General features: G+C 38.2%; 1 protein-coding gene across 1 annotated transcript; it reads left to right on the top strand.

Moving 5' to 3' along the window:
• Window positions 1-380: 380 nt before the first annotated feature.
• Window positions 381-15,889, top strand: tars1 (threonyl-tRNA synthetase 1). The gene is made up of 19 exons (XM_085295106.1): window positions 381-556; window positions 1,248-1,325; window positions 1,648-1,838; window positions 3,228-3,351; window positions 3,886-4,010; window positions 4,765-4,882; window positions 4,981-5,045; window positions 5,441-5,519; window positions 5,749-5,895; window positions 6,406-6,504; window positions 7,620-7,786; window positions 8,377-8,539; window positions 9,853-9,990; window positions 11,955-12,032; window positions 12,117-12,217; window positions 13,477-13,581; window positions 13,837-13,909; window positions 14,678-14,792; window positions 14,922-15,889. Exons 1-19 carry the CDS (start codon window positions 497-499, stop codon window positions 15,068-15,070), a joined length of 2,175 nt encoding a protein of 724 aa, XP_085151232.1. The 5' UTR covers window positions 381-496; the 3' UTR covers window positions 15,071-15,889.
• The last annotated feature ends 11,217 nt before the right edge of the window (window positions 15,890-27,106 follow it).

Here is a 27,106-nt window from a genome sequence, read left to right on the forward strand (position 1 = left end):
AGCGTGAAGGTTACAGTAAGTCGTTAATAAAATGCGAAAAAGGACAGATCATAGTGGCCTCATCACAACGTGTCTTCGTGCGCGCGCGCGCGCGTGTGTGTGTGTTTGCGATGCTTCTACATCCCGTGCTTCATACAAGGTGCACTGACCAAGTGTTCAGGAGAACAACTGAAATCGAAAATCATTAAATATAAATAAATAAATAAATAAAAATCTAGCTTGATATCGTGATATGTGATTGCATTTCCTTATTGAAATACATAAAATGAGGTTTGGCATTAGACTTTTTAATTAATGGACACAAACTTTGAAAGAAATACGACGTGTTACATCACCCTCCTCTGACAGGAAGCACCGCCCAAGAGCACCGCCTGCAAGCTTGCATCAGAATATCCGGGCAACGTCATCAATCCTTCCCCGGCACCTTGCACCGCTTGCAGTAGATATACCTCAGACTTTATCTCTCGGTTTAAAGTAGGATAGCTTTAAACTCCTTATGGCTGAGAAGACTGTCGTGGATAAAATGAGCGAATTACAAGTGGACGAAGGCAAAAAGGTGAGACTTCAGTCTGTGTTTTAAGTCATGTAAAGCGGTTTGCAGTTAGCCTAGCCTATCGTTAGGACCATGCTGTCATTTAGCCACTCAGTAAGAACTTTTCGGCTAGCTGGCTTTCATGGGGATTTTTGTGTTGGCTTTACTGAAAATTGTTCATCTTAAGGGAACTAGCGAAATTGTTCATTATTTCATGTTTTTGTTATGAACTTTACCACGGCAACAACAGTTATGTCTATTTGGCTAAGTTGGTTTGGCTAATGTAGCAAATCAGTACACGTACACTAAGGCTCAAGCCGGACTATATTCAGAATTGCGACAGTTTAATATTTCTTTCTATGTTGGTAGGCTCACACACGTCAGACCAGCTTAAGGTATTGAATGACTAGCTTGGGTTCTCCTTCTAAATCGGCACACCCAAGTGCTTTAAGTAGTTGTAACACAGCATTTTGTGCAAGGTTTTGTTATGTTTTGATCTTACTGAATATGCTAAAGTAGCAACAAGAAAGATGTATACATTTTTAATTTGCCCAATATTATCTGCATTCGTTACTATTATTAAATGATCAGTTGGTAGGAGTGTACATTTTACATTTCCATGGAAACTTTGTCCATGAGACCCTTCAAACATGTTTTTCACCTAGTTTCTTTTTTATAAAAGTTAAAATAATTACATGGTGTGATATGTGTACAGGAAGGAACTGGAAGTGGTAAAGATGGAGGAAAGAAGAAGGGTAAAAATGCTGCTGAAGACTCTGGAGGCAGGGCTGAGGTGAGTTATTATATTGTCAGGAAATATATTGTCATGTTGTTCTGCTATTATTAGATCTTGTTTTTCAAGAACATGAATCATGTACTTGTGTAGATCTGTGTCATCTCAAAGCAACCACCCATTGGCTTCAAGATAGTGTTTTTGTTTTTGTTGTTGCTGTTTTTTTTGTAATGACATTATTCAAAACACAGATTCCCTAAAAAAAATTTGACCCAATGATTGTTACATAAAAAATAAATACAATTAAAACTGCAATGAGTAGACAGAAGAAATGACAATGAAAGGCTTGCTTATCTACTCTCTTTTATTTTACTTTTTTCAGCTGTCACCACAGCCTCAATACATTGAGGAACGTCTTACTTTGTACACAAAGCTGAAAGCAGAGCATGATGCTCTGATGGCAGAAAGAGCTGCAAAGGATAGCAAACCTATCAAGGTTACTCTGCCTGATGGAAAGGTTGTTGAGGCGGAGTCCTGGAAGACCACACCGTACAAGGTGGCCTGTGGCATCAGGTCAGTGCTACAGAATGTACTTTTTCAAAGATGACCCCCTTTTTGTATTTCCTGTAATCATTTTTAGTTTCTAATGGCTTCACAACTCTAAAGGCAAAATTGGAAGCAGCTGGAAATCACACTTGTCAACTTTTGACTGTCTGCTGAAGACAAGAAAATAATGGGGTAAAAAAGCAAAACTTGGTTTGGTTTTGCTTGGAATGTTATCCCTTAGTACCATCCAATGTAAAGTGATTGTAAAAAGGGGTACACATGAACATAAATTTTGGCAGCTACATAACAATCATTGGGGGGGAGGCTATCCATGTGTTTGGGTTTTGTTTTTTGTTTTTTTTTGTTTTTTTTCCCATTTCATAATCTTTTTATAGATGACAAATGTCTCAGCCCCAAGACTTAAAAAGTAATTTAAGTATTTGTTTTCTTTAAATTGCACTGGACTGTTAATGGCATTATTAGCACGCAGTGTATATCCCTGTCAGTAAAAACACACATTGTAAGGCCGATATAATTACATTTGGAATGATCAATTCTCAATGTAAAACAAAATATTTAGGTTCTGTGTAGGGTGGGTAAATATCAGGATTTACTGGCAGTACACTTCTCATTACTAGTCATAGTGAAACCACCCAGTGAAATCCACATATAATGAAACGTAAGTGTTTTAGTCCTACTTTTCATAATACTACAAACGTGTACATATTAACTAGATCATTAACTACACTCTACAAAAAATATTGAGGCATGCTTCTTAATTGTTGCATTCATGTGTTTTCACTCTGCCTTTACAAAGATTTGTGGGAGGAAACAAATGTTAGAGTTAGCTCATTAAATTTGAGTGTGATACTGTTGCAATAGGAAATTTCTTCCCTCTGAGATATTCGACTATCAACTGTGTCATTAAGTGGCAGAGCACGTAAAGTTACAGACTGGGGTCACAGAGTGCTGAGGTGCATAAAGGTTAACAACACACTGTTGATTCAGTAACTGCAGAGCCCAAAGCTTCCTCTGGAATTAACATCATCACCAGGAGCTTCCTAGCTTGGGTTTTCATGGCAGCTTCTGTAGTTTTGTGTAGGTGGCCCAGTACTTTTTGTGCTATGTCATTTAATATAAAAGTTTGCATTTCATCATATTTGTCCAGGCATTTACTCATATAATGATAAAATATGTGATGTCTTTGTTCTCTTGTTGGCCATTTCTCAATAAGGTAGAACAGAAATTCTGCTAATCACAAGGATATGGCAGAGCTATTCCCAAACTCCCTCTCCACATGTCTGAGTGTGAGAAAATAAAAGGCAAATTGTGTTGTGCTACATAAATAAGCATTTGCCATTTTATTTCTGTGTCTGTACATTATTGTGATGTAGACTATTTGTGTCTTGTGTTCAGTCAAGGCCTTGCTGACAACACGGTGATTGCCAAAGTAAACGATAGTGTATGGGACCTGGACAGACCTTTAGAAGAAGACTGCAGTCTTCAGTTGCTCAAGTTTGATGATGAGGAAGCTCAAGCTGTAAGTCAGATTTTTCTTTTCTCTCCCTGCTTGTACTACATTGTTTAGAAGCATAGTTTTGGAAATTGATGCTCAACATCTTCTGGATACACAGCGTCATGCTCGCTAAACATCAAAGCTTCAGTTACCTTTTGCTTTGTAAAAGCCATATTTATATACTTGCAAAATCTTCTTTTTTTCTTTTTACACAGGTGTTTTGTTTTCAAAGCATGCAGTTAAAGCCTCAGTTCTCAGTGTATTAATTTATAATGTGCATTTTCTTTTGGGTCTCCTTTGTGCAGTTCCTCAGAATTCAATGACTGGTGTTCCTGGTGTGAATTTGATAAGCAGTGTCACTAGTTCCTTGTTTTTAAACTGGTTTTATAATACTGGCTTCATTCTTTTGTATTGTCAGCTTTTTCTCTGCTCTTTGTCATCAACAAGGAATCTGTTCAGTGTCACAACCTTGATATTTCCCCTTAAAAGTCTTAGTAACACAAAGGGTTTGAATACTCCTGTTTTCTAAATTTGCCAAAACTTCTGTATTTTCATTAGGTTTACTGGCACTCCAGTGCTCATATCATGGGTGAAGCAATGGAAAGGGTGTATGGGGGCTGCCTCTGCTACGGTCCCCCTATCGAGAATGGCTTCTACTATGACATGTTCCTAGAAAACAATGAGTGAGTTTCGTATGCTCTAAGTTCAGAGTTTCTGTCTAATTAGTGGTGTTAGTCTGCATCCAGTGATATTTTTGGTCTGTACCTCAGGGCTTAGCAGCTGTCAATCTGGTTTACTGTCTTCAGACCAGAAGCAAACACAAAACAGACAGATTGTAACTACACTAATGCTGTCTAGCTGGGGCTATGTGTGGGGACTGAAAAACATCTTTCTACATATTTCTGTTGGAATAACAAGTCTATTCAAATTAAACAACGAGAAACAACTTAAGGGAAGCTTTGAAAGGGGGATTGAGACACCTTCAGAAATTTCAACAAGTTTTCCTCATAAACAACTTCTTAACTTGACCTTTTTGGATCCACGTCTCTCTGCTTTAGGCTGCAGGAAAGCTTGAGCAGTGCTGTCTAATTAATTCTACAACCTCCTTAATGAAGCCATTTTATGCTAATGGGATTCTTGGAGACTGTTTTCTTTTTTACAAGGATATTTTGACATTGCGTAAGCCCTAAAGCCGAGGACTTTAAAGTAGTTGCCCATCCTTGGATGAGGTTATCTGTATTACGAAGACTTAAGAATTATTCTGTTGGACAAAAGTCTGTTCTCATGGTTAAATATCTGGTCACATCCATGCTGCCCTTTGGAAAGCATGGCAGACTAAATTTAGCAGTGGAGGCAGTTTGCATATTAATGTGGGGTTTTAAGTGAGAAAGTGTTCAGTGTGCAGTTCTTGGTGTGATTTCTTGATGTTTTGGACAGGGGTGTATCGAGCAATGACTTCCCCTGTCTGGAGAGTTTGTGCAAGAAAATCATCAAGGAGAAGCAGCCGTTTGAGAGGCTCGAGATAAAGAAGGAAACTCTCTTGGAAATGTTCAAGGTATCTTTAAACAACAGCACACGAATATGGAACAAAAATTCAATTGATTTGATGATTTTTTTTTTTTTTTTTAAACATAATCTTTTGTTTTTTTCTAGTACAACACGTTTAAGTGCCGCATTCTGAATGAGAAAGTCACCACTCCCACTACCACAGTCTACAGGTGGGTCAGTGAATGTAATAGTATCCTGGTGATATATTCTTTTTTTGTTTGTTTGTTTGTTAATCTCAAGCAAATCAAATAAAAAAACCAGATGCACTTTATTACAGGTGCCTCAGACTTTAACTATCATCCAAAACAATTTTTTAAAAATACCGTAATGTGACTATGATATGTGTGTATATATATTATTTATTTAAATTTGAAAGAGATATTGATTTGCAACTGCACTACTTAATTGGTTAAAGATGCTGTGTTTAGTTCTTTCTGTCACAGACTGGGTCGACATTTCGGCGCTACATTCAAAACACAGCTGGTTCTCCTAGTCAGTATTTATTTTAAATATAGAACAAAACAGGTGACTAAGTGAACTAAAGCTACAATATTTTCCATTTCAGATGTGGTCCCTTAATTGATTTATGCCGGGGACCTCATGTGAGACACACTGGAAAAATCAAGGCACTCAAGATACACAAGGTTAGACTTTTTGCTATCAGCCGTGTAAATTTATTGAACAAACTTGCAGTTAACAATATATGTGGATATAAGAGAGATTTAAAATACTGGAGTCTGTGTCCTGAATGTCTGGCTGTAAGCACATTTGTCCCTATTTTTAGAGCAGAGTTACCCTTTGTTTTATCCCCAAGGGATTTGATGGACCCAAAAGAATGATGAAAAAGCTTACGTACTCCCTTTTGTGTGCTAGAATTCATCCACATACTGGGAGGGAAAGGCGGACATGGAAACCCTCCAGAGGATCTATGGAATCTCCTTTCCTGACCCCAAAATGCTTAAAGACTGGGAAAAGTTTCAGGAGGAGGCCAAGAACAGAGATCACCGCAAACTAGGCCGGGTAAGAATTGAAATGTAAATGAGCTGTGAGTTAGGAAAATGGTCTCTTACAGGTTTCACTGTTCGCAGTCTCTTGGTATTGCAAGAAGAAAATTTGAAATGTACAGAGTAAAGTACTCAAACTAGTTTTTGAACAGTGTGAAAACATGTATGATCTTTAAATCGGTTAATAGCATGTGTAAATAAGTTTTATTTAGTGAATTGTTTGGTAAGCTCATAAACTGATTGTCACATACTGACATTAATATAGCATGATGGAAAAATATCCATGAAGCAGATTTTAGTTTGCTGGTTATTGAAAGAAAACCCATAGTCGTCAGCTCAGAGTGTAGGGTGTTGCAGCCATATTTTCAGTGTGATGAAGGCGTGGAAAAGGGCACATACCTAGACAAACCCTATTTAAAGCTTAAATATGTCACAAGGTGTCTTCAAATTGAAACCAGTTTGACTTGTTTGATGGCTCTTTTTAATTTTCTGTCTCTAACAAACCCTATTTTCTTTTTACATTCAGGAGCAGGACCTGTTCTTCTTCCATGACCTGAGTCCAGGGAGCTGCTTTTTCCTGCCTAAGGGAGCCTTTATCTACAACACCCTGATTGAGTTCATCAGAGTAAGGCTGAGTTGTCAGACCCACTGATAATTACTGTGATCTAACACTGAGCTTGGAGATGTAGAAAAAAGAGAGGTTATTAGGGAGAAAGTTTACATTTGCAGGAGGAAGAAGAAGAAGTTCTGCGATGATGAAAATGGCTTTATAATGCACACAAGAAAAAAACGCTCCAATTTAAGCCATGTGTCATATACTTTAATACAGAGAACTAAAAAGGGATTGGTAATGTTTTGATAATACAGCATTAAATCAGTGTCTTAAGCAAAGGCCAGATGAATAGGAAAATAATTCATGTTTTCTTTCCACAACAGTAATGCTGTAAATGGAAGCTTGACACATCCAATTTATGCTTATTTAATAAAATATTGTTTTGGCCAGGTAATAGAAAAGCATTGCTCAATGTGATGTTTACCTTCTGACACACAAATTCACTTGTGAATCTCAGAAAAGCTTATTATTATCCAACACTTATTTAAAATATATTGAAACACTGACAGCATTAAAGGAAAGCTTTATTTACACCTGTTCTATTATACAGACACATAAAAGTCAATCTTTTTCAAAGCATTTATTTTCCTGGGTTTCCAGTCAGTGCAGTCATAATAGAAAAAACATTCAAGGCAATTTCACTTAAATAGATTTCTGACTGAGCAGATTTGGAGTAATGAGATTTGTTTTGTTCAAAAAACAAAAAATGGTTCTGCATTCTGCTTTCACAAACAACAAAACACCGAAAACATATCAGCAGATATCAGGATTTAAAAGAAATGACAGATTATTTTATAATATCATCTGTCTTTCTGATTCGAACAAACCAATCAGCTCATGGTGAATTAAAGCAATACAAAAGTGAATACCCTTATATTTCAGTTTTTTCCCCAAACTCTTCATAATATATGAACAAACAGGAGAATGCAAATATGCAGCAGTATAAACATGTTTGCTTGCAGAGTTGTTTACCATTTTATTTATGCATACGTCCCTTATTAGAGAGTCTCCAGGTGTTGACAGAAACCACTTCAGCCAGTTGTTTGTAGAGGTGATGGATACACAGAATTGTGAAGCTGAGCTTTTTGGAAGACTTTGTGAGAAAACATTGTCACGTTCATTGCCAGAGTGAGTACAGGAAGAGGGGTTTCCAGGAGGTTGTGACTCCCAATGTCTACAACAGCAAACTCTGGCAGACATCTGGGCATTGGCAGCACTACAGCGAGAACATGTTCTCCTTCGAGGTGGAAAAGGAGATCTTCGCTCTCAAGCCCATGAACTGCCCTGGACACTGGTGAGACTTCTGTTTCCTCACAATCAGAGTTGTTGTCAGGTATAGTTTCAGTTTTAAAGGGCAACTACAAAAGAATGAGGGAAAGAAAAACACTCCTTTTAATGCACAGTGTAGCAAGTGTTGCCTGTAGTGTGAAATATTTATTTTTTTAATACTTGTAATCAGAAGTAACTGCTTGTTGAAGGAAGAGCTGTGTATTACATACATGTCCATTACCATTAAATAAACTCGGACTGCTGTCACAAAAGAAAATGCTTGTCAGCCAGTTCAGCTCAATGTTTGCTGTGTTTTCAGTTGTTGGCCGAGGACACTTGCTGCTGCATTGCAGTGCAAAGAAGCAGACTGCAGTTATTTGTATTCACATCTTTTATCTCTTTCCACTCGTTCAGACTTTTGGTTGTCCACAAAGATGACCTCTCTGAAAATCACACTGTAATCAAAATTGATCTTCAAAGTGTTGAATATCAGTTAAATCAAATATTACACTCAGGTTTTCACAGCAGAGCATTTTTTAGGTATTGTGATTACTCTAGGTATAAGTTGGCAGTTGCATCTTTGTGTATTTTATACATATGTTTGTTTGGCACCAGTTTGATGTTTGATCACCGGCCTCGCTCCTGGAGAGAGCTGCCTTTTCGCATGGCCGACTTTGGTGTCCTGCACAGGAACGAGCTGTCAGGAGCTCTGACTGGCCTCACCCGTGTCCGCCGCTTCCAGCAGGACGATGCTCACATCTTCTGCTCCATGGACCAGGTGAGATGTGCATTGAAATGTGTACAACACACATTTTGGCTTTATATGAGCCCGATGAGACCAGTAAGAATTGTTTTACACTTAAAAATCTGTTTACAGTCTTGGCGTTTCCCACTAGGTATGTGGGGCCAAAAAATTATTTAAAGGATACGTAGGATGCTAATTTCCGATTAGTAGAGCAGCTTTGCATCCTACTTCAATATAATGGATATTTACGCATGGATGATCGGTTCACTTTAAAGGCAATTGTTACTGGTTGAGTGCGAAGCCTTCAGTTGAGACTGAAGAAAAGTAAAATAAATCTGAGTGTCGCATACACCCCTCCTGAACTGTCAGCAGTTGGGTTTCTTTTAACAAAAAAGACAATACCCCTGACTCTGCTATATCAACTTTTGTTTCCTCCTTTAAAGCATGACCATGTTCAGTGTTATTTGACTGAAATACTAAATTCATTACTCTTTAGAAAAGGATACCATTCATACCAGTGTAATATTTTAAGTCACATTTATTACTGAAATACTTTCTAAAAAACGTTTTAATTTTTAATACATTTCCAAAGAACGGCACAGTTGTAACTGGTGCAAACAAACAATATTTGGAAAGACCAAAAAAGTTTCTTAATTTTTCGGTTCATAAGTCTTATTACAGCAGCCGTGATCACACTGATTAATTTTCTCCGTGAAGGCACTGGATTGGATGTTTAATTATTTTGATTGCACTTGTGCACAAATTATTTCATTTTTAATTTTTCTCTTTCATTGCAGCAGCTGGAAAGCACTGCTTGTAGTCGTTTTTGTTTGTTTGTTTTTTGTTGCTGTTTGTGGTGGTGTGGTTTTGTTTTTGTTGTTGTTTTGGGTTGTTTTTTTCCCCCCCAGTATTTAGAATCATGCAAAACAGACTGCAGGAGATATGCTCTTATGTTGCATTAAATTGATAATCAGTGACTTCAGCACATGGTTTACATAGAAAAGAAAGCAATCATTTTCCTTTCAGTTATTCTTATCGTGTATTTTCCTTCACCTTCAAAGCACTCACTCGTTATTTATTTATTTATTTTTTTCAATTATGATGAAATCTTTGTGGTTGTTAGTTTTTGGGTTTTTTTGTTGTTGTTGTTGTTGTTGTTGTTGTTGTTTTTAAATAAACCAAAAGTTGAGCATCTTATCAAACAAAATAATTAGGTTTCCTTCTCTAGCTATCCTAACACAAACAAACATGAAATCAGCAGCAGAAATTACATTTGTAGCCATGTCCAGATGGATGATGCAAACACTATTGCTTTTTTGTTTTCTTTCTTTTATCACTGACCTCAGATTGAGTCCGAGATCAAGGGATGCCTGGACTTCCTGCGGACTGTTTATGATGTCTTTGGCTTCACTTTTAAACTCAACCTTTCCACGAGACCAGAGAAGTTCCTGGGAGACCCAGAGGTCTGGGACCAAGCAGAGAAGGTATTCAAAAGGCCTCTAGCTTCACTACATGTAGAAAATAAGAAAACGCTCAGTCAGTGTCTCACTGGAACATTAAGATTCTGATGTGAGACATTGTTAAGATGTAAATTCTAGCGCCACTCCACTGACAGCGAATGGAGAAGTGAGACTTGCAGACCCTAAGTACATTTATATTTTAATGAGTTTTTTTTGTGGACTTGCAATCATGTCTGAAGAAGGGTTTTTTACGCTTTGAAACCGTCCACGTATTGTTGCTTTAACTGTCTGCTTTTGCTGCCAAATCAAGTTCACAAGTTCTGTATTTTACATCTGTAGTTCGGCTCTAATTTGCTCAGCTTGTCTTTTAAACAAGCATAAACAAATAATAGAAGTGAGTTGGACTGAGTCATAATTAGGCTTTATTGCTCGGTGTTGTGGGTAACAGCGTTGCAGCTTTTCATGAATGACATCAAGCATCTCTGCTGGGACAACTTGAATTGTAGGAGATGAATCTGTAGAGCCACTGTTAAATGATGGTTACTAAATGCCACATATATACTGCATTGTTGTTCCCACAGCACTAGTCCATGAAGGACATAAAGTGTTTATTTGTCTGGCAAGCCTGTGCTGGCTGCCTTTGAATGGTTGAAAAAGTTTGACTGATGTAAAGCATGTGTTGAATTAACTTTCACACGGCCTTTACTCTTCTCTTTATCTGATTGCAGAGGTATTTTATTTCAGCAGTCGGATAACTATTTCATCTGCACATTGCCACACTCGATTCATGTCACAAAGATGTTCAATTATGTTTTCCTCTAAGTGGTTTTTTGTTTGTTTGTTTTTACTCTGTTGGAAACTTTCATCTGGCAGAATAAGCTGATACATTTTGTACCTTGTTGTCACCACTTCATTGATTTTTTTTTTTTTTTTTTAATCATGATTTTGTTTTTTGTGGTGGCGGGTTTGTCATTATAATCTAGTGCAGTCTTCTTGGTGGAGGTTCAAGATACATCCTCTGTTTTTTTTATAACGGAAAATGTTCAAATGTTTTAAACCCATGAGCCACTAGAAAATATGGTTTACATTTTTGTTCTCAGGCACTGATAAATTACCATGAACTGTAGCTACACTCATTCTTGAATAGATAGAACATAATAGCAGGGTAGAAGAAGAGAAAAGCATACTTACTCTTTATTACTGGCTCTGTCTGCCCTTCTGTTTTTCAATTTATGGGTATTGTAGAAACCTGAAAGAGTTCCTTTTCCTTTCTGCTCCCTTTTTACAGTCACTGGTGTCATCATTCAGTTCTCAGTCCTTCCGTTTTTAATTTAATTTTCAAGCATATCTTTTGTCTGCTGGGAGAAAAGCATTACTGATGGAAGTTATTTTTAGGCTATTTCATTATCAATAAATTGATTGGTTACAGTTACTATTAAAGTTTTAAAGACTATGTAGTTTGCTGATAAGTAGCACACTACAAATATAATTCAAATGCTACAGTATAAAAATTAAATGTACTGTATCTTACTGACTGCACATGTTAATTATGGGCTGCTGCTATCTTTTTCTAATTAACAGTTAGTCACAGTTCTTAGAATAGAAATAAAAGCCATAAAAAATATCAGCTTGCAAGTTGAACAGCTGTCTTACTTAACCTGTCACCTGAAGAAAGCACTCTTTAAATGCAGCACTGACTTTTAATGATTAATGTGTCCCACACAAAGGTGGAAAATTATACACACAAAAGTGACTGGGGAACTTGGCATCGTGCTTGGAAGAAACTGCTGCATATTTCCCTCAGCTCGTTACTTCCCACAAGCAACCATAAAATATTATTGAGACGTTAGCATTTCTCAGTTCAGTGATTAGTTCCAGATGAAGAAAAGGTCAGGTCTAAAGGAGGAGCCTTGCTTAACACCTCTGTTTACCTGCACGTTTGTCAGAAACTGACATGGTAATAAAGCAGTTATTGTTTGTATTTACAGCAACTGGAGAATAGCTTGAATGAATTCGGAGAGAAATGGGTTCTAAACCCAGGTGACGGAGCTTTCTACGGACCCAAGGTGAGCTGTGCGCTGCACTAATGATGTAGCTAAACTGTGGAACTGCAGAAGGGTCGCTTTTGATCACAAGTCTTTTGTCTGCAGATCGACATTCAGATCAAGGATGCCATTGGTCGATACCATCAGTGCGCTACTATTCAGCTCGATTTCCAGCTCCCGATCCGCTTCAACCTCACGTTTGTCAGGTAACGACAAGTTTTATATGTTGGGTAATTAAATTTATGGCCCATGGGATAAGCTAAAGTGTCAGTGAGAAAGCAGGAAATCCAGTAACCAAATAGCGATGAGTAATATTCTTAATATGTAAATAAACCCCCTGACTTGGAGACAGTTAACTTGTCTGCCAAAAAAACATTACAAAATTATCTGTCTTCATTACAGCTTTATGACAATACCCAGTAATAAAGCTTATAAGTGCAAGACCAACAAAAAGGAGCACCACCATAGCAATTATCTGTTTCTCTTTATAGTGCTTAAAATGTATAAAGTCTAGAAGCAGAGCTCCCCCCCCCCCACCCCCCAGTCTTTTTGTAACAATAATAAATGATATTTCTAGCAATAACAAAATAGTAGTACTTTCACTTTGCCTCAGTCTGAGAACACCTCAAACGGCTTCTGTCATTGTCTGTATAGCAGGAAGGAACAGACAAGAATTACAGCTGTCACAGGTGATGAGATCAGAAGTGACAGAAAATTCAGAGCTTCATGCGACTGGAAAATGTCAGTCTGTGACCTATAAATGTGATTTTCACTTATTACCATAGTTCATGTGTACAATATGATCATACTCACGTATACAGTAATGCATACTCTTTTCCATTAATGGCATTTTAGGGAAATTTTACCAGTTATGCAAGTCTCACCTATTATTATACATCTCACGATTCAGGTCATATTGTTGTCTTTTCAAACTGTCTTTAATTGGTCATTTCTTCACTGTTGTTGCATCACTTCATAAACTGTTTAAATTACATTAGGTGATGTTTGTCAGTAGCTAATTAAATGATCTGTTGCCTTGAAAATTCACCTTGGTAAATAATTAACCTGTAAAGCATAATTGAAAGTATTAGTAGAAGCTGGCAGTTGGAGTTTGAGTTTTACACATCATGTCATGTCGTGCACTGAGTGCCATCTTTCACAAAAGGGCAGTGGCTGCATGAAAATTTAGATGTTTTATTTCTGTCTGGGGGGAGGTGAATAAGGTGACATCACAATATAAAATTGAGAATTAGATAAAAGACACTCTAGTCATTAAATAGCATATGCTGTCCTCACCTGTTTGTTAATTGGCCCTCCATCATTTTCTATTGATTGCTTTTTGTAAGTCCCTCACTTAAAACAGACATAAGTCTGAGTTTTGTCCTGTATAAATGGTTGTGTTTGCTGAGGGGAAATTTTCACTCTGTTATTTTTTTTTTTTTTTCCTTTCCAACAACCTTTGTAGCCACGATGGTGACGACAAGAAGAGACCTGTGATCATCCACAGAGCAATCCTGGGATCAGTAGAGAGGATGATCGCTATTCTCACTGAAAACTACGGGGGCAAATGGTTTGTAAACAATCAGTTTAAAAAGGTTGATTTGTGAAGTAGCACCATTCTTGATTTTTGACATTTTTGGTTTATTGCTGTTCTTTCAGACTGTTCCCATGATTTCTTGATTAATGGGCTAGAAATGGAAGCATGACAGCTCAGTGGGGGGTGGGCGGGTGACATTTTTTTTACATGGGTTTCTGGCAGACGGGCAGGTTTCTGGCCTGTTTTTTAATAATCAGCTAAATGCAAATATGTCCTCCTCTGTTTCAGGCCTCTGTGGCTCTCTCCTCGTCAAGTGATGGTTGTACCCGTGGGACCAACCTGTGAAGAGTATGCTGAGAAAGTAAGAACTGACCTTGGCTGCTTCCGTATTTACATTTAAAGGACATTACAAACAGCACCCTCAGGCTGTTGAGCACTTTAATTTAACTTTATACATATTTTGTTATGTTATCACAGACTGGAGTCATTCAGTACTGCAGTATTTAAGGATCATTAGTTTCGTCTCTATTAAACTACTGCATGCTTTGCCGAAATTCAGCCTGCTTTGTTGCCTCATCTTTTAAGTGTATAATTTTTTAATATTTCTGAACCAAGTCATGCAGGTTTTCGTGAAGCTGTCACACAATGTTTTATTTAAAATTAAAGCAATGCTCTGCTACTTAATTAGGATGTTAGTTCATAAATACTAATGGATTTTTCTTCTGAACGTTTTTTGTTTTGATTACAATTTAATTATTTGACATTGGCCTAATCATGGCGAGCACAATGTTATCACACCTAATAAAACTGACTGTCAGAGCTATGAAAATAAAACTCGGTTTGTATTAATGTTTGCTTAGCTTTTAACATGTGTTGGGGACATTCTGGTTGGATATCGTTGGTGCTGAACATATTTTTAAAGGTGGTCTATAGTCCCAATATTGTAATGGGAAAAGAGAACAGCCCCACAGTCCACTGTGATTGTAATGGTTTCTGTAATATGATCTTTATTCTGTTCAGACTAAAATGTGTAACATCTACAGACTTTTTCTTGTAAGCAAATGAATTAATTTCCAAAACGTTCCTGGACTGTTTTAAGTGTTGGTTGTTTCTCTCATTAATGTGGCAGATCAAGCAGGAATTCCACAGCAGCGGCCTCATGACTGACGTGGATCTCGACCCCAGCTGCACCCTGAACAAAAAGATCAGAAATGCACAGTTGGCGCAGTATAACTTCATCCTGGGTCAGTGGCAACACACATTTGTTTCAGTCTTGTCTGTTATTCCTGTCCTTATCGCTTTCTCACTGACCATCTAGATATTGATTTTCCTTCTCTCCCTTTTTGTCTTTGCATGTTTCCCTGTTTGGAAAGTGGTGGGAGAGAAGGAGAAGACGAGCAACACAGTGAACGTACGCACCCGAGACAACAAAGTCCACGGCGAGCACAGTGTGGAGGAGTGCATCAAGCGCCTCAAACAGCTCAAGACCTCCAGGTGTCGGAACGCCGAAGAGGAATTCTAAGAAATCAAAAAACAGTTCCTTGAGTAACATGGGGGTAAAAGGTTGAAATATGTTTTTGATAGGGAATAAAACTGCCTTCAATGTTTTGTCTTTGCTCTTCTTAAATGATTTTTCTGGTATCTTCCTTTTGCTATTTTATATCACTGTTTTTAGTTGTCAAATCACATCGTTAGTATAATTTTCCCTATTCATTGTTCTTAGACAAAATCCAGCTGGTGGGAATGTAATGTGGGGATGTCTTTGAAAGGTTTTCAGACCACTGCTATGAATAAACCAGAGAACATTTTCCAAATGTAATGAAAAGAAGAGTATGAAATGAGGATGATCTGATATCCTCGTGTTGGTGTTGTTCCCAGATCATCATGAAAATGTTGTTCCAGGTTCAACATTGCAAGTGACCAATCACATTGTTGTGACGTTATTTTTTTTGCGCGCCAAGCCATTCGTGCATTTATGAAATTCCAATGTTGCAAGGACAATATCAATTCTGCTTACTGTTTATTAAAGGGTTAGGGTTAGGGTCAGGGTCCGTTGATCAGCGGACAGAGGCGGTTTCACGCAGCTTTAGAACAGTTTTTTGTTTTACGTCGCTTTTTCCCGAAGTCGCAAAAGTATGACGTCACAACATTCTGATTGGTCACTTGCAATGTTGATCCTGGAACAACATTTAGTATGATGATCTGGGAACAACACCAACACGAGGATATCAGATCAACCATGAAATGACTTGTACCTCAACTGTCAGTGTGTATCACTCGTTATTTCTTCAGGGAATTGTACTTTAGTTACAATTTTGATAATTAAATCATCTATCCTCGACAGTTGTACCCTGTGGGTTTTTTTTTTTTTTTGTATTGTAGAAGCAGATTGTTGTTTGCCCAACAGTCACCCAGAAAATGTACAAATTAGACAAGTTTGAGTTCAGAAAAGTAAAAAAAAAAAAAAAAAATAATCCAGCACCAAGTTACAAGTCAACAAGAATCTAAATTTCAAAGCTGAAATGAGATGGCTGATGATGATGCTGGTGGGGTGGAAGTGCGGAGATTGTAAAGGGAATATATCCATGTGTAAAAACCGGATCCTTATCACCATCCTCCACTCGTGCATCATACTTTAAGACGGGAATCAGCAGTGTGCGGGCAGGTACACACCTGATGCTATTTATTACACGCTTACTGAGCTTTGGGACCATTTACTGTGCCTGTCTGTGCTGTTAGACTAACAGATGAGTGAGGAAGTTTTATTTAAACACTGGGAAACGCTTCCAGTTACCTATAACCAGTGTGATAATACATGCAGAGAGGATTAAACAAATAAATGTCGCTTCTGCACTTTCACTGCATGTTGATTGTGTTTACTGCACAATCTGTATTGCACCCAACTTGAGTTTGGGGATCATTATTATTCCGGCCACTAGTGGGTGCCATATCTGTGTGTTTTACTTACACAGCTGGAACAGACAAATGAAGACAGGTCTAAAAAGTATGTGCTTTGTATCAATCCCAAAGGATTGAAATTGTAGAAAAAATGGCAACAAACATTATGTACAATAATCTAAAAATACTTTCATTAACCGTTGCATTTATTTGTTCACTTAGATTTAGTGTTTATGAAGTACTTAACAGGTTTAGCATTTGCCCGTCTTCCGGTAATGACTGTAACTGTTCCTTTGCTTTATTGGGGGGAATTGCTTAAGTCATACAAAAACTTTTAATTTAAGTTGGAAATAAAGCATGCACTAAGTTAGAGTGAAGGATGGTCTCATACTTGCAGAAGAGGTGGGCAAACTCTGAATACAGGCCAAAGAAAACATTTCATTTGGCTGCTCCACAAGTTGAAGGTAATTAAATGTGAGAGAAGCCATAAGTTATTTTGGCCGATTTAGGCTTTCGGCACCAAATAAAATATGTTCACTGGCTATATTTCTTGTGTAGAGTTTAATTTCACACTTCATGCACACTGATTGTTTAAATGTATGTTTTTTGTATATCCATTTTCTAAGTGTAAATGCATGAAAAGGGTCCTGTGTGTTCTGTGCAAACACTGTCTTGGCCATGGCATGGCAGTTATGAATTTTTAGTATTTGTTTTCATCTCTCCAAGGTGAGATAGGAGACAAAAATACAACAAAGAAATCAGAAGATAAGAAAAAAAAGTGTGTGTAAAGGCACCCTCCTATCAAATCTGACCACAAGGGGGAACAGCTGAACCAGGATCTCGTGGGGGGTGAAAGGGAAGGGGCCTAATGCCGGTGGAGTGTGGGAGAGAAAAACATTTTGATAAGGGGTTAATGAAAAAGTCAATGGAGTAGAAGAGTGTCAACAGACAGAGCGAGACAGCCAGAAATCTCTGGGGATGCAGCTCGGCTGTTGACTCTCAGCTTGCCTGTGAATCCTCGCTCCCTCTTGGATCCTTCCTGTATGCTTCACTGACGACCTGGCCATGAAGGGTCACAATGCTTCACTGAACTGAGCAAACTTTTCTTTCTCATGCCATGCATGCATTTTAAGGTATTGATTCACATACTTAAAGGTCCCACTGCTGCTCTTTCCCTAGGTAATAAAGTGATTCTATGAAAACCTTACAAATAGTCTTGTTATACAGTATATTATACAGTACTGTTTTAATACTTATTTTTTTATGTTAAGGGTCCTGAAGTATTTTTTGATTATCATGTTTCAAAAATGATAAAATTCTCAAATTAATTATTGGAGAAAAAAAAAATCACATTTAGCCAACAATGTGATGCTCAGACTTGGCACTGCTTAACAAACTGTGATGTATTCATAGCTGAGCTGGCTGCAGCTGCTTTCACTGCTGCAAAGACATGGCAAAATCAAACTTCATAGGCTCCTATGTTCACACACATACACACTCAAGTCTGTCCACAAGACTAGAGCAACACTTCAACACCGAGTCTGTGACAAAGTAGGGAGCTCACACTGTATATAAAAGATGGGCATCTGCTTCTTGAACCCAAATGTCACAAGTGCAGAGTAGATGTGACACAGAGGGATGCTGCATGCTCATACATGAAGAATTGTTAATCACAAGCTCTAAAGTCATGCTTTATTACATGGAAACTAATGAGAGCCATAATTTGCAAAATGACCATAACTCGTCAGAAAAGTGTTTACTGATGACATGGATCAAGGTAGCTGAGGGTCCCCATAGAAATAGTGTCCTGAAAAACCCGAGGTGGCTATGTACATCTTTTATATACAGTCTATATGGTAAACGAAACAAGTTTTGAAAATGCTGCTCTTTGAAAGAGAGACGAGTTCATACAGTGCTACTAGGCACATTTTGCTGTCTTTGGACAATATGTTTCCAACCTGTGTGCTAAGCAGAAGCTAGGCTAATGTAATATTTCTATAATTGTGGTATCAATGTTCTTATCGAAAAGCTAGAAAGAAAATGTATTTCCCAAAATGCTAAACCACAATTTATGCTGAGACTTCTCATCCCATCTGGCTTTTTTTTTTCAACAGTAACAAGTTGTCATACTTGCTTTTATGTTTATTTTTCCTTGTCGCTATGACAACTGAGAGCAGTTGTAAAGTTAGTCTGTATGATGCATGTCAAAGGTTTTTTTTTTTTTCCTGTACTCCACCCCCTCCCACCCTTAAAAGTGACAATCAAAAACCAGAAAGCCTCCCCCGCACTCATGTTCCTACCTACTCTCTGCCCTTTCATCCTCAAGACATGTTGTTTCTGGGCCAAACGAATGCATATTTGAATGCTTACCAACCGTTTTCTTCTCCAGAATACTTCTCTGTCTCTGGAGCAACTCCTATCAACCCTGCCACACACACACACACACACACACACACACACACACACACACACACACACACACACACGCACACACACACACACACACACACACAATCTCCTACTGCACCATAACCCCTCTGCATAAATGCAACAGAACCCAAAATTATGGTCAGCCGCTCATGAAGTTAGTTTTGCTTGGGAAAACCAAGCTGCCAGCTTTAATATCATAATGTTACCAAATTATATGGTTCTAATTGGGAACTGTTTGATCACACTTTCTGGCAGCTGAAAAGCTAGCGTGTGACCATAGAAGGCTTTTTTTTCTCATCTCAAAAGTATGACCTCTGTTTCTGACCCAGCATAAATTAAGGAAACCGCTTTACACCAAGGAGAGGCCTTTGGCACCAGGCACACCCTGCATGCAGCCAACAGCAACAGTTCTCTGTGAATATCTGTGATGTAGGTCTGGAAGATGTGCAAACACAAGACAGCTGCATGTCAAGAAAAACTAAGCAGCAGTAGTTGGTTCAGCTTTAAACAGTACAATAGTATATCAAAGAGCAAAGATGAAAAAGAAAATTCAATAATCAGATTTGATTTAGTAACTTTGTAACAGATTGCTGTTTTAGAGAAAAACCTGTTTACTAATATCTATTAATTGATATTTCAGTATATATTAATAGTTTTCAGGTAATAATTGAACTTCTTATCCATAACTTTTAACTTGAAGATTAAATAAATTCACACTTTTGTTATTTAAGTAAAGTAGATTTAATGCAGTCTGATAGTACGACTCATGGGTTGGATGAGCTAGAATTACCTCAGGTGTGTGTGTGGGATGTTGTGCAATCTACTCTTGTGATAATAAAATTAAATAAAGATCACACAAGTATGTTCTTGTCATTGTGAGTCATTTCATGGAACTGCTGTGCCGTTTGCCAATATATTGTATATCTATATGATTATGTTTTTGGGAATCACTGAGCTAGACCACTATTCCTTTCAGGTCTATTTGATCTTTCTATCAAACTCAGCCCAGCAATTATTTCTTAACAGGTGATTAATAAAGTTTGACATTCTTGAGCTGCAATTGCGGTAGAAGCAATTAGCCCCCGACACTTAAAAAAGCCCCGACGTCTTTACCACAAATCAGAATTTTAATCTTAAAGGCAGCACCTTCAGCATCACATTAGCAGATGGAGTGGAGTTTTTTTTTCTCCTAATATACTCCTTATGGTAAAGACTACTGTAAATCAACCCCATCCATAGTCCACCTTTCTTTCATTCCTGTGTTTGTTGAAATTGGCTCAGAGCACTGGTCCAACATGAATTTAGCAACCTCATTACAACCAACCAAAACCCATTACTCTGCTCTGCCCACGGGGAATAACACCTTTTTCTTCATCAAGCAGCAAATAAGAGGTTTTACCCGCAGTTTCCATTACTTTACACTGCACAACCTGATGCAAAATACCTCCAGACTTACTCTACTGACTAATTTTCAACACATTTTCTCCTTATGCACCTTATATTTACTCATGCAAATTAGCCTAGCAGTGAGATTTAATAGAATTTCCTGATGTGTCTTTTCACACAGCTTTTTCCTGGTAACATTCGACCTTAAAAAAATCTCATGCAGTCTCTGACGGTTTCCCAAGTAGCTGACCTGTTAGTTGGCTATTTCACTATGAATTCCCCTTTTCTCTCCTTGCTTTAACCCAAACACAGTCTCTTCCTTATATGTAGCCAGTCAGATGTTTAGGCTGGACGTTCTCCACGGAGGAGGCCTCAGTGTTCTGCATGGTTGTTATTTATCTACATACTATTTTTCTCTTAAACAGTGTTTTTTTCTTCCTTTCAGCTCTCGGGGGTGGTTTACTTTAGCCCCATAGCAGGAGGTGCAGCGGGACTTTGGCAGCATACCCACAATTCACCAGTGGCAGACGGTGCTGATGAAGCTACATAAATCACTAGCTCATGGTGCTAATAGGTGGCAGTATAAAATCAAACAGAGACCACCCATGCTGCAGTGCAGGAACAGGAGCATCAAGTCATGTCTACCGTACCATACTGCACTGTACAGCCATCCGAAACACTTAACCCCCCCTTGTTTCAGTCCAAGGGGCTCTCTTAGCAACACAGGAAAGGCGCGTCTGGCATCCACAGTGCAGTGATTCATATTTGGCACTTTCATAAAGGTTCCAAGCTGCTGGAGTTTTTTTCAGGCCTATTGTCAAATGTTTAACTCCTCAATCGTCTTTTCGGAAAAACCTATAAACTTTCCAAGACCAATCACCGATTAGGAGCCTGTGCTTTTTCCTCATTCAGATGAAGATTTCAGTACATCACGCAGTCCCCCCCCCCCCCCCCCCCCCCCCACACACAATTTTTCACAGTGAGGAGAAAGGCCTGCACACTTACCATCACCCGGATTTTTTTGTGTGTAGTATATTTTCATGTATAAATGGAAAAGGGCTTGAGCTCATTCAGCAGAGCTGCTAAGAGGGGTGTGAAGGTGGCTGTTTGCAGGGCCTCTTTCTTTGTGAGAGGGGAGATAAAACACAAGCAGCGCATGAGGGGTGGGCCCTCATTGAAAAAAGCAGAGCATATTGCTCAATAACAACGCTGGGATCCCCAGGTCAAGCACAACAAAACTTTATCTTGGCTGAAAGGGCCCCATGACCATGTATAAAGCACACCCCCTCTATTCTCACATGTTTGAACTTTTGTTGTGTTGAATGATTATCACATATGAAGGGTGTGCTTTGAGAGTCAAGAGTATGCTTCATGGAGTGCAAATAGCATAACAATATACATAAATCAAGTGGATCACCCTATTCGTGTTTTTTGTCCATTATAACTCTACGAGGCACAATTATTACGTACTCAAGGCAGACTGTCTTAGAGTCAAAGTTTAATTGGAAATATCTTCCAGGCCTGAATCAGTGAATGAAGAAAAAACAAACACATATTGCTACACACTTTTAAAATCAGTAAAGCACAGTCCTGCATCACTAAATCTGGAATATTAAACTAATATTTATTGTTCACTAACAAACTTGTTGTATCTTGTGCAGATTGTTTTATTTTTATGAAGCTGCAGACCAGATTTAGAAGGTCTGGACCAGTCCTCAGACCTCTAGCCATATTTTTTGCCCGGTTATGCTCTTACACAAACCTTGGGCCACATCGAAGCCATTAAGTTCCATTTGACACGTCTTTTTTCTTTACTACCCTTTCACTTCAGCCTCATCCTGAAATCGCTCACTCTGATGGACTTTAGCTGTTACAGGGTGTCCTTTACAGCCTATAAATAGCTTGAGGTCATCTGTCATTAAACTAGAGTGTGCCACAAAATAAATCCTGGCTGTGCTCGCCCCAGACGATAAAGTCCGAGTGTTTATGGCAACTACCTGTACTCCACTCTCACTCTCTGTCCAGGTGGGCTGATGAAGGGAAAATAAAATAAATGATGTCAGTATTTGCAAGTTCGAAGGCTGGCTCTGTGGTTTATTTTAATGGTTAATGTCCAGGTTTTGCAAATATGTGCCCTGCTTAAACGATCAGTGCGTTCAGTTTTTTTAATTTGCAGTTTTGATTTTATGAATAATGATCTGCGATGGTTTTACTTGTGAATGAGAATTTAAAAGTTGCACTCATTATGATCAAATTTAAATTACTTTTTTTTTTTTTTTTTAATGGAGCATTACCAGGAAATAATGTTTTACTGTGAACTAGCCAAGCTATGGCTGTTAGACTGACCAGTGACCACAGCTTAGCTGAAACGATAAAGGTTATTCTAATGTAGTGGTTATTGCAGACTACCTATGATTATTTGTTTCTATAAAATAATATAGATATAATGCATGTCAGCACAGTCAACTTAATTCTGGAGTTAAACGGCTTTTGTTTTTCATCATTTTTGTTCTCAGGATTTTCAGTGGACAGGAAATCATAACTTAAATCTCTGTTTTAGCATTTTTAAAACAGATTTTTCCACTAAGGCAGGAGTTGTTATTGCAATATACAGCTTCCTTGAGTATGTTTTTATCTCACAAACACAGCTTATACAACAAATACTGACTAATATTGATGGACTGACGACCTATCCAGGGTGCATACCTTGACTCATATGGGATAAGTTCACGCCTTGCGGTGAGCCTGAATAGGATAAGCAAAAGAAAACCAATGGATGGATGGAAGTTCCTCGTTGATGAAGAGCTCAGATCATGGTCAATAGCCGCCTTCAAGGGTAATCAGCTGTTACTGGTGAATGAGAACCTGCTAACATCTGGTAACACTGTTGGCAGTACAACAGCTGATTACAGGACAACGCCTAGAATCTGGGGTAGCAGCATACAATCAACACTATGATTACAGTGCATAGTTTAGTAGCTATACAAAGTACCTATACAAAAAAAAAAAAAATGTTGGCAGTGAAACCCTCGGACATGATTTTAAATCATGTAGCCTATAGTATCCATCTTCTATGAATTTGGCATCAGGACCTTCAGTGGACACGTTGCTAGCGCGTTGGAGCAGAAAACACAGCTTAATCAACCGATTCATTGTTTTGAAAACAAATCAGACCGTTTGAGTTGCTAATTTGCTCTCGGTGGCGCATTTATAGTAATCATCGCCATGTCTGCTTTGGAGTAATTTTAGCCTAAATTTTTAAAAGGTGCAACTGTTTCCAGACCTATCTATGTAAACGCTCGTTTCCAAAGTTGGCAAAATCTTGAGCAAATATTTCAGTTTAGTTAAGTAATCTTCAGGATTTCAACAAATCAACTGCTACTCATTACTTTGCCGTCAACGAGACGCCCCAATCTAATGGAGTCTGATGTGACATCCCACCCGAGTGACATCATCCCATGAGGAAATCTTACTTCATCCAGTACACTGAGAAGAGAACCTATCAGGCTGCCAATGACTTTGGGCATATTTTTTTAAATGTTGTCATGGGAGAGGTGACTGCATTTGCAAGAGCCAAACAAAAGGGGCCTTTGTCCCTCCACATACATTTGTCCGAAACCACCTCCCCTAATTACCAAGGTTAGTCTTTGGAATTGACAGCATAAATATTAAACTGTCAAATTCTGTCTGTTGGCTGCACGTTCCAGCATGAGTCACTGACTGCCGAGGCCGAAGGAAAACAACCTTCTCTTTCTCTCTGCTAAGCACGGCCGGTCAGTGGAGAAGAAGCGAGCGCTTCTCTTTTACCTGTTAGAGTACTCAGCTATAACATTTTTTCAGTGGTTTTCAAACCACTCTACAGTATCTTCTTAATCAACCTTTGTAGGTGCAACATAAACAAGCTTTAGATGTTGCAGTAGGTGGATTTCGTTAAAGTGGACATTGCCAGGGCAATGATACTTCCTCGGTTCAGCTACTGAGGTGGTGTCCCACATTCTCAAATTAATAGGTATGTTTTTGAAATGTGTTGCATCAACTATTACATTTATACAGATTAGCATAAAATATGCATATAACTAAGAAATAATTATATGACTTAAAATATTTTTTTTCTGTAGTACCTATACAAAAGACTAAACACAGACTCAGTCACTTGGATTCTTGCAGGAGTTTTGGGCTTTTTCTTTCCTGTCGTTTACGGTGAAATAGACCATTAACCTTAATCATTTTCCAGTCAAAGCCTGGATATAACATCTGCGGAAATGTTCTGTCTACAAATCTATCACCAATGATCTTTTCAGATGTGAGTGATACCCTGAGACAGAGGAATACAGCTCTATTGATGGCATAAAACCTAAACAAACTATGCTGTCAAGAAAGAGAGCTGCGCAAACAGAAGATTAGAGAGGAGATGAAAGAAAGAGGAAGCTGGTTCATTCAGTTGTTGCCAGCAGTCTGTGGCTTTCTGCTACTGTATCCAGTGGAGGGTTTGAAACCTGAACTCACTGGAATCTGGAATCTTAAAAAAAGCTCCTTTTTGTCAACATTAATAAATATACAGCCATGTGTTTTGTTGATAGTGAAGCGCAGACGTACTACTTATTCTAATTACATTTTTATGTTTTATTTATTTTTAGAGCTGCATAAGAACAAAACTCTAATCAGAACATTTTGTTATAAAGAAAAGAAGTAGCAGAGTAAGGGATTCCTAAGAATGAAAACAAATCAAAAGTCTAAGTCAATAAATCCCTCTAAATTCAACAACAAAACATGTTTTTCCATGCCCTCCGCAGTGGCACATAGAGTGTTTCTGATCTCATGCCCGTATCAGCAGGGCAACTTAAATGGTGTAATCGTGTTAGAGATCAATGTGCGTTACCATGTAAAGATGTGATAAAAGGTTTGTTTGTATGTAGGAAAAGGTGTTTTGTGCAAACAAATACTTGGGCTCATTTGAATCCCTTTTCTATATATACATTGCCACAAAAATGTCAAATAGCCTATTATTTCTGAATTTCTACTTCAAATCTGAGGTTCTGGCTGGACTCTCTTCGGTTAACGTGTCCATGAAAGCCTCCTTAGGCAACAAATTTGCCAGAGTGACAAATTAAAAAAAAATGATGGATATCTCCTCTTTGTTTTTATTTCATTTCATTCCGTTTTGCAAGGTCACAAAATCACTTCAGTTAGAATTATTTTTTAATTGATGTTCTTTTGTTTTTGCAAAAGTCTAATTTTCCTTTTTATTTTAATTAACCAAAATATTTGTTCCCATCTGATTTTAGTTTACTTTTAATTAACTATAATAATCTTGCAACAGTAAGTAACAATTTTGTGATTTTTGCCAATTTGTCATAGTTAATTGCCTTATGATCACAAACAGATTGGATATAATTGCTAATGTGACCTCATTTGACCACAAACTGATAACAGACTGACTCACTTTTATTGCAGTTTTATCACAGTCACTTTGAAGATGGCAAGTAATTGCGAGTGGCCACAGACCTGGTCCCCATCTTCAAAGCAACCATTTCAAAGATAGCGAGATTACAAGTTTACTGCACGCGGCCACAATAGTTTTGGTCATGCCACGGTCTCCAACCACTGTTTTCCCTAGTGTTACTGTGGCATAAGCTAAATTTCTTCTTAGTGGATGTCCCTCCCAAACTGGAAGTTTAAACAGCAGATGACCAGGACTTCCATCTTTAAGATAACAAAATTAAGAATTTCTCCCTCTTCATAAAGACCCTAAAACAATCTGCCTGAGACTGAATATTTAGAGTAGTCTGAAGCCTGAGCTTTTGAATCAGAGGGATTACTTGTTCATAAGGTGAGGTCACTTCAAACTCTGGCCAAGTTTAATATGATGAGACAATTGATGTACAGACAGAAAGTAATAAAAGCATAATTGACCAACTTAAATCTTACTGAATAACAGCCCACGCATGATCCTACCAGCACTGGATCTAGGGCAGCGTCATGTCAACGCATGACAGGACATGCAAGCTACAGCTACACTTGTAAGTCTATCATAAATTTTGGAGGATGTCAGAATTGTATTTTTTAGGCTCTGGTAGAAACCTTCAGCTGGCAAGAATAGGCTTGAATAGTCACATCAGAAAATGTATTCAGTTACTTTGATAAATAACAAATTACTGTAAGCATTTTTGTGTTTGCTTACTTTTTCTTACTATTTTACTTATTCATATGACATTATTACCAATTCTGCTTTAATGTCTTTGCATAGCATTTCCCATCATGATTCTCTGCAGTGTTCTCAAAACAATACACAATACACTGACTGTACCCAAACATTACACCATTATCTGATCAAATCTGAAGTAACCAATTCAATTTTATTTTAAAATGTCTTCTAAATGCTTACATTTTTTGACATGTGTACAGCTCTACATTGTATATTGTGCTTGTGTGTATATGTGTACACTTGGTTTACTCATGACATGGAGGCACGAAAGGGCACATTGTGGGATCTCCTGATAGCTCCTCCTCTTTAGCGCGCCAACAAAAGCACCCATAGTGTTGTTTGGTTAGTTTCGCTGTAACCCCCACATCCACTGTTCCATCACACAGCACCAAAACACAAATGAACAAACACTGTCACCCACAAGCGGTTGCTAAACAACCAAGGTAGGCATCCTTGGAGAAGAGCAGCACTACCCTCAGTCTTAAGGACCCCTAGCTGCGCTGTGGGCTGGCCATGCATTGCCTGCAGAGAAGTGTGACAGTGAGACCTGACAGTTCTGCTGCCTTGCCCAAGGACACGCTGTCCCCGTGGCATAATAGGAGCGGACTGAGTGGCCCCCGGCCGTCAACAACAGCACAT

The sequence above is a fragment of the Mchenga conophoros genome, linkage group LG12, assembly GCF_057382185.1.
Source record: "Mchenga conophoros isolate Kocher_MC1m ecotype Shallow Benthic linkage group LG12, M_conophoros_male_GT1.1, whole genome shotgun sequence".
NCBI classification, from domain to species: Eukaryota; Metazoa; Chordata; class Actinopteri; order Cichliformes; family Cichlidae; genus Mchenga; species Mchenga conophoros.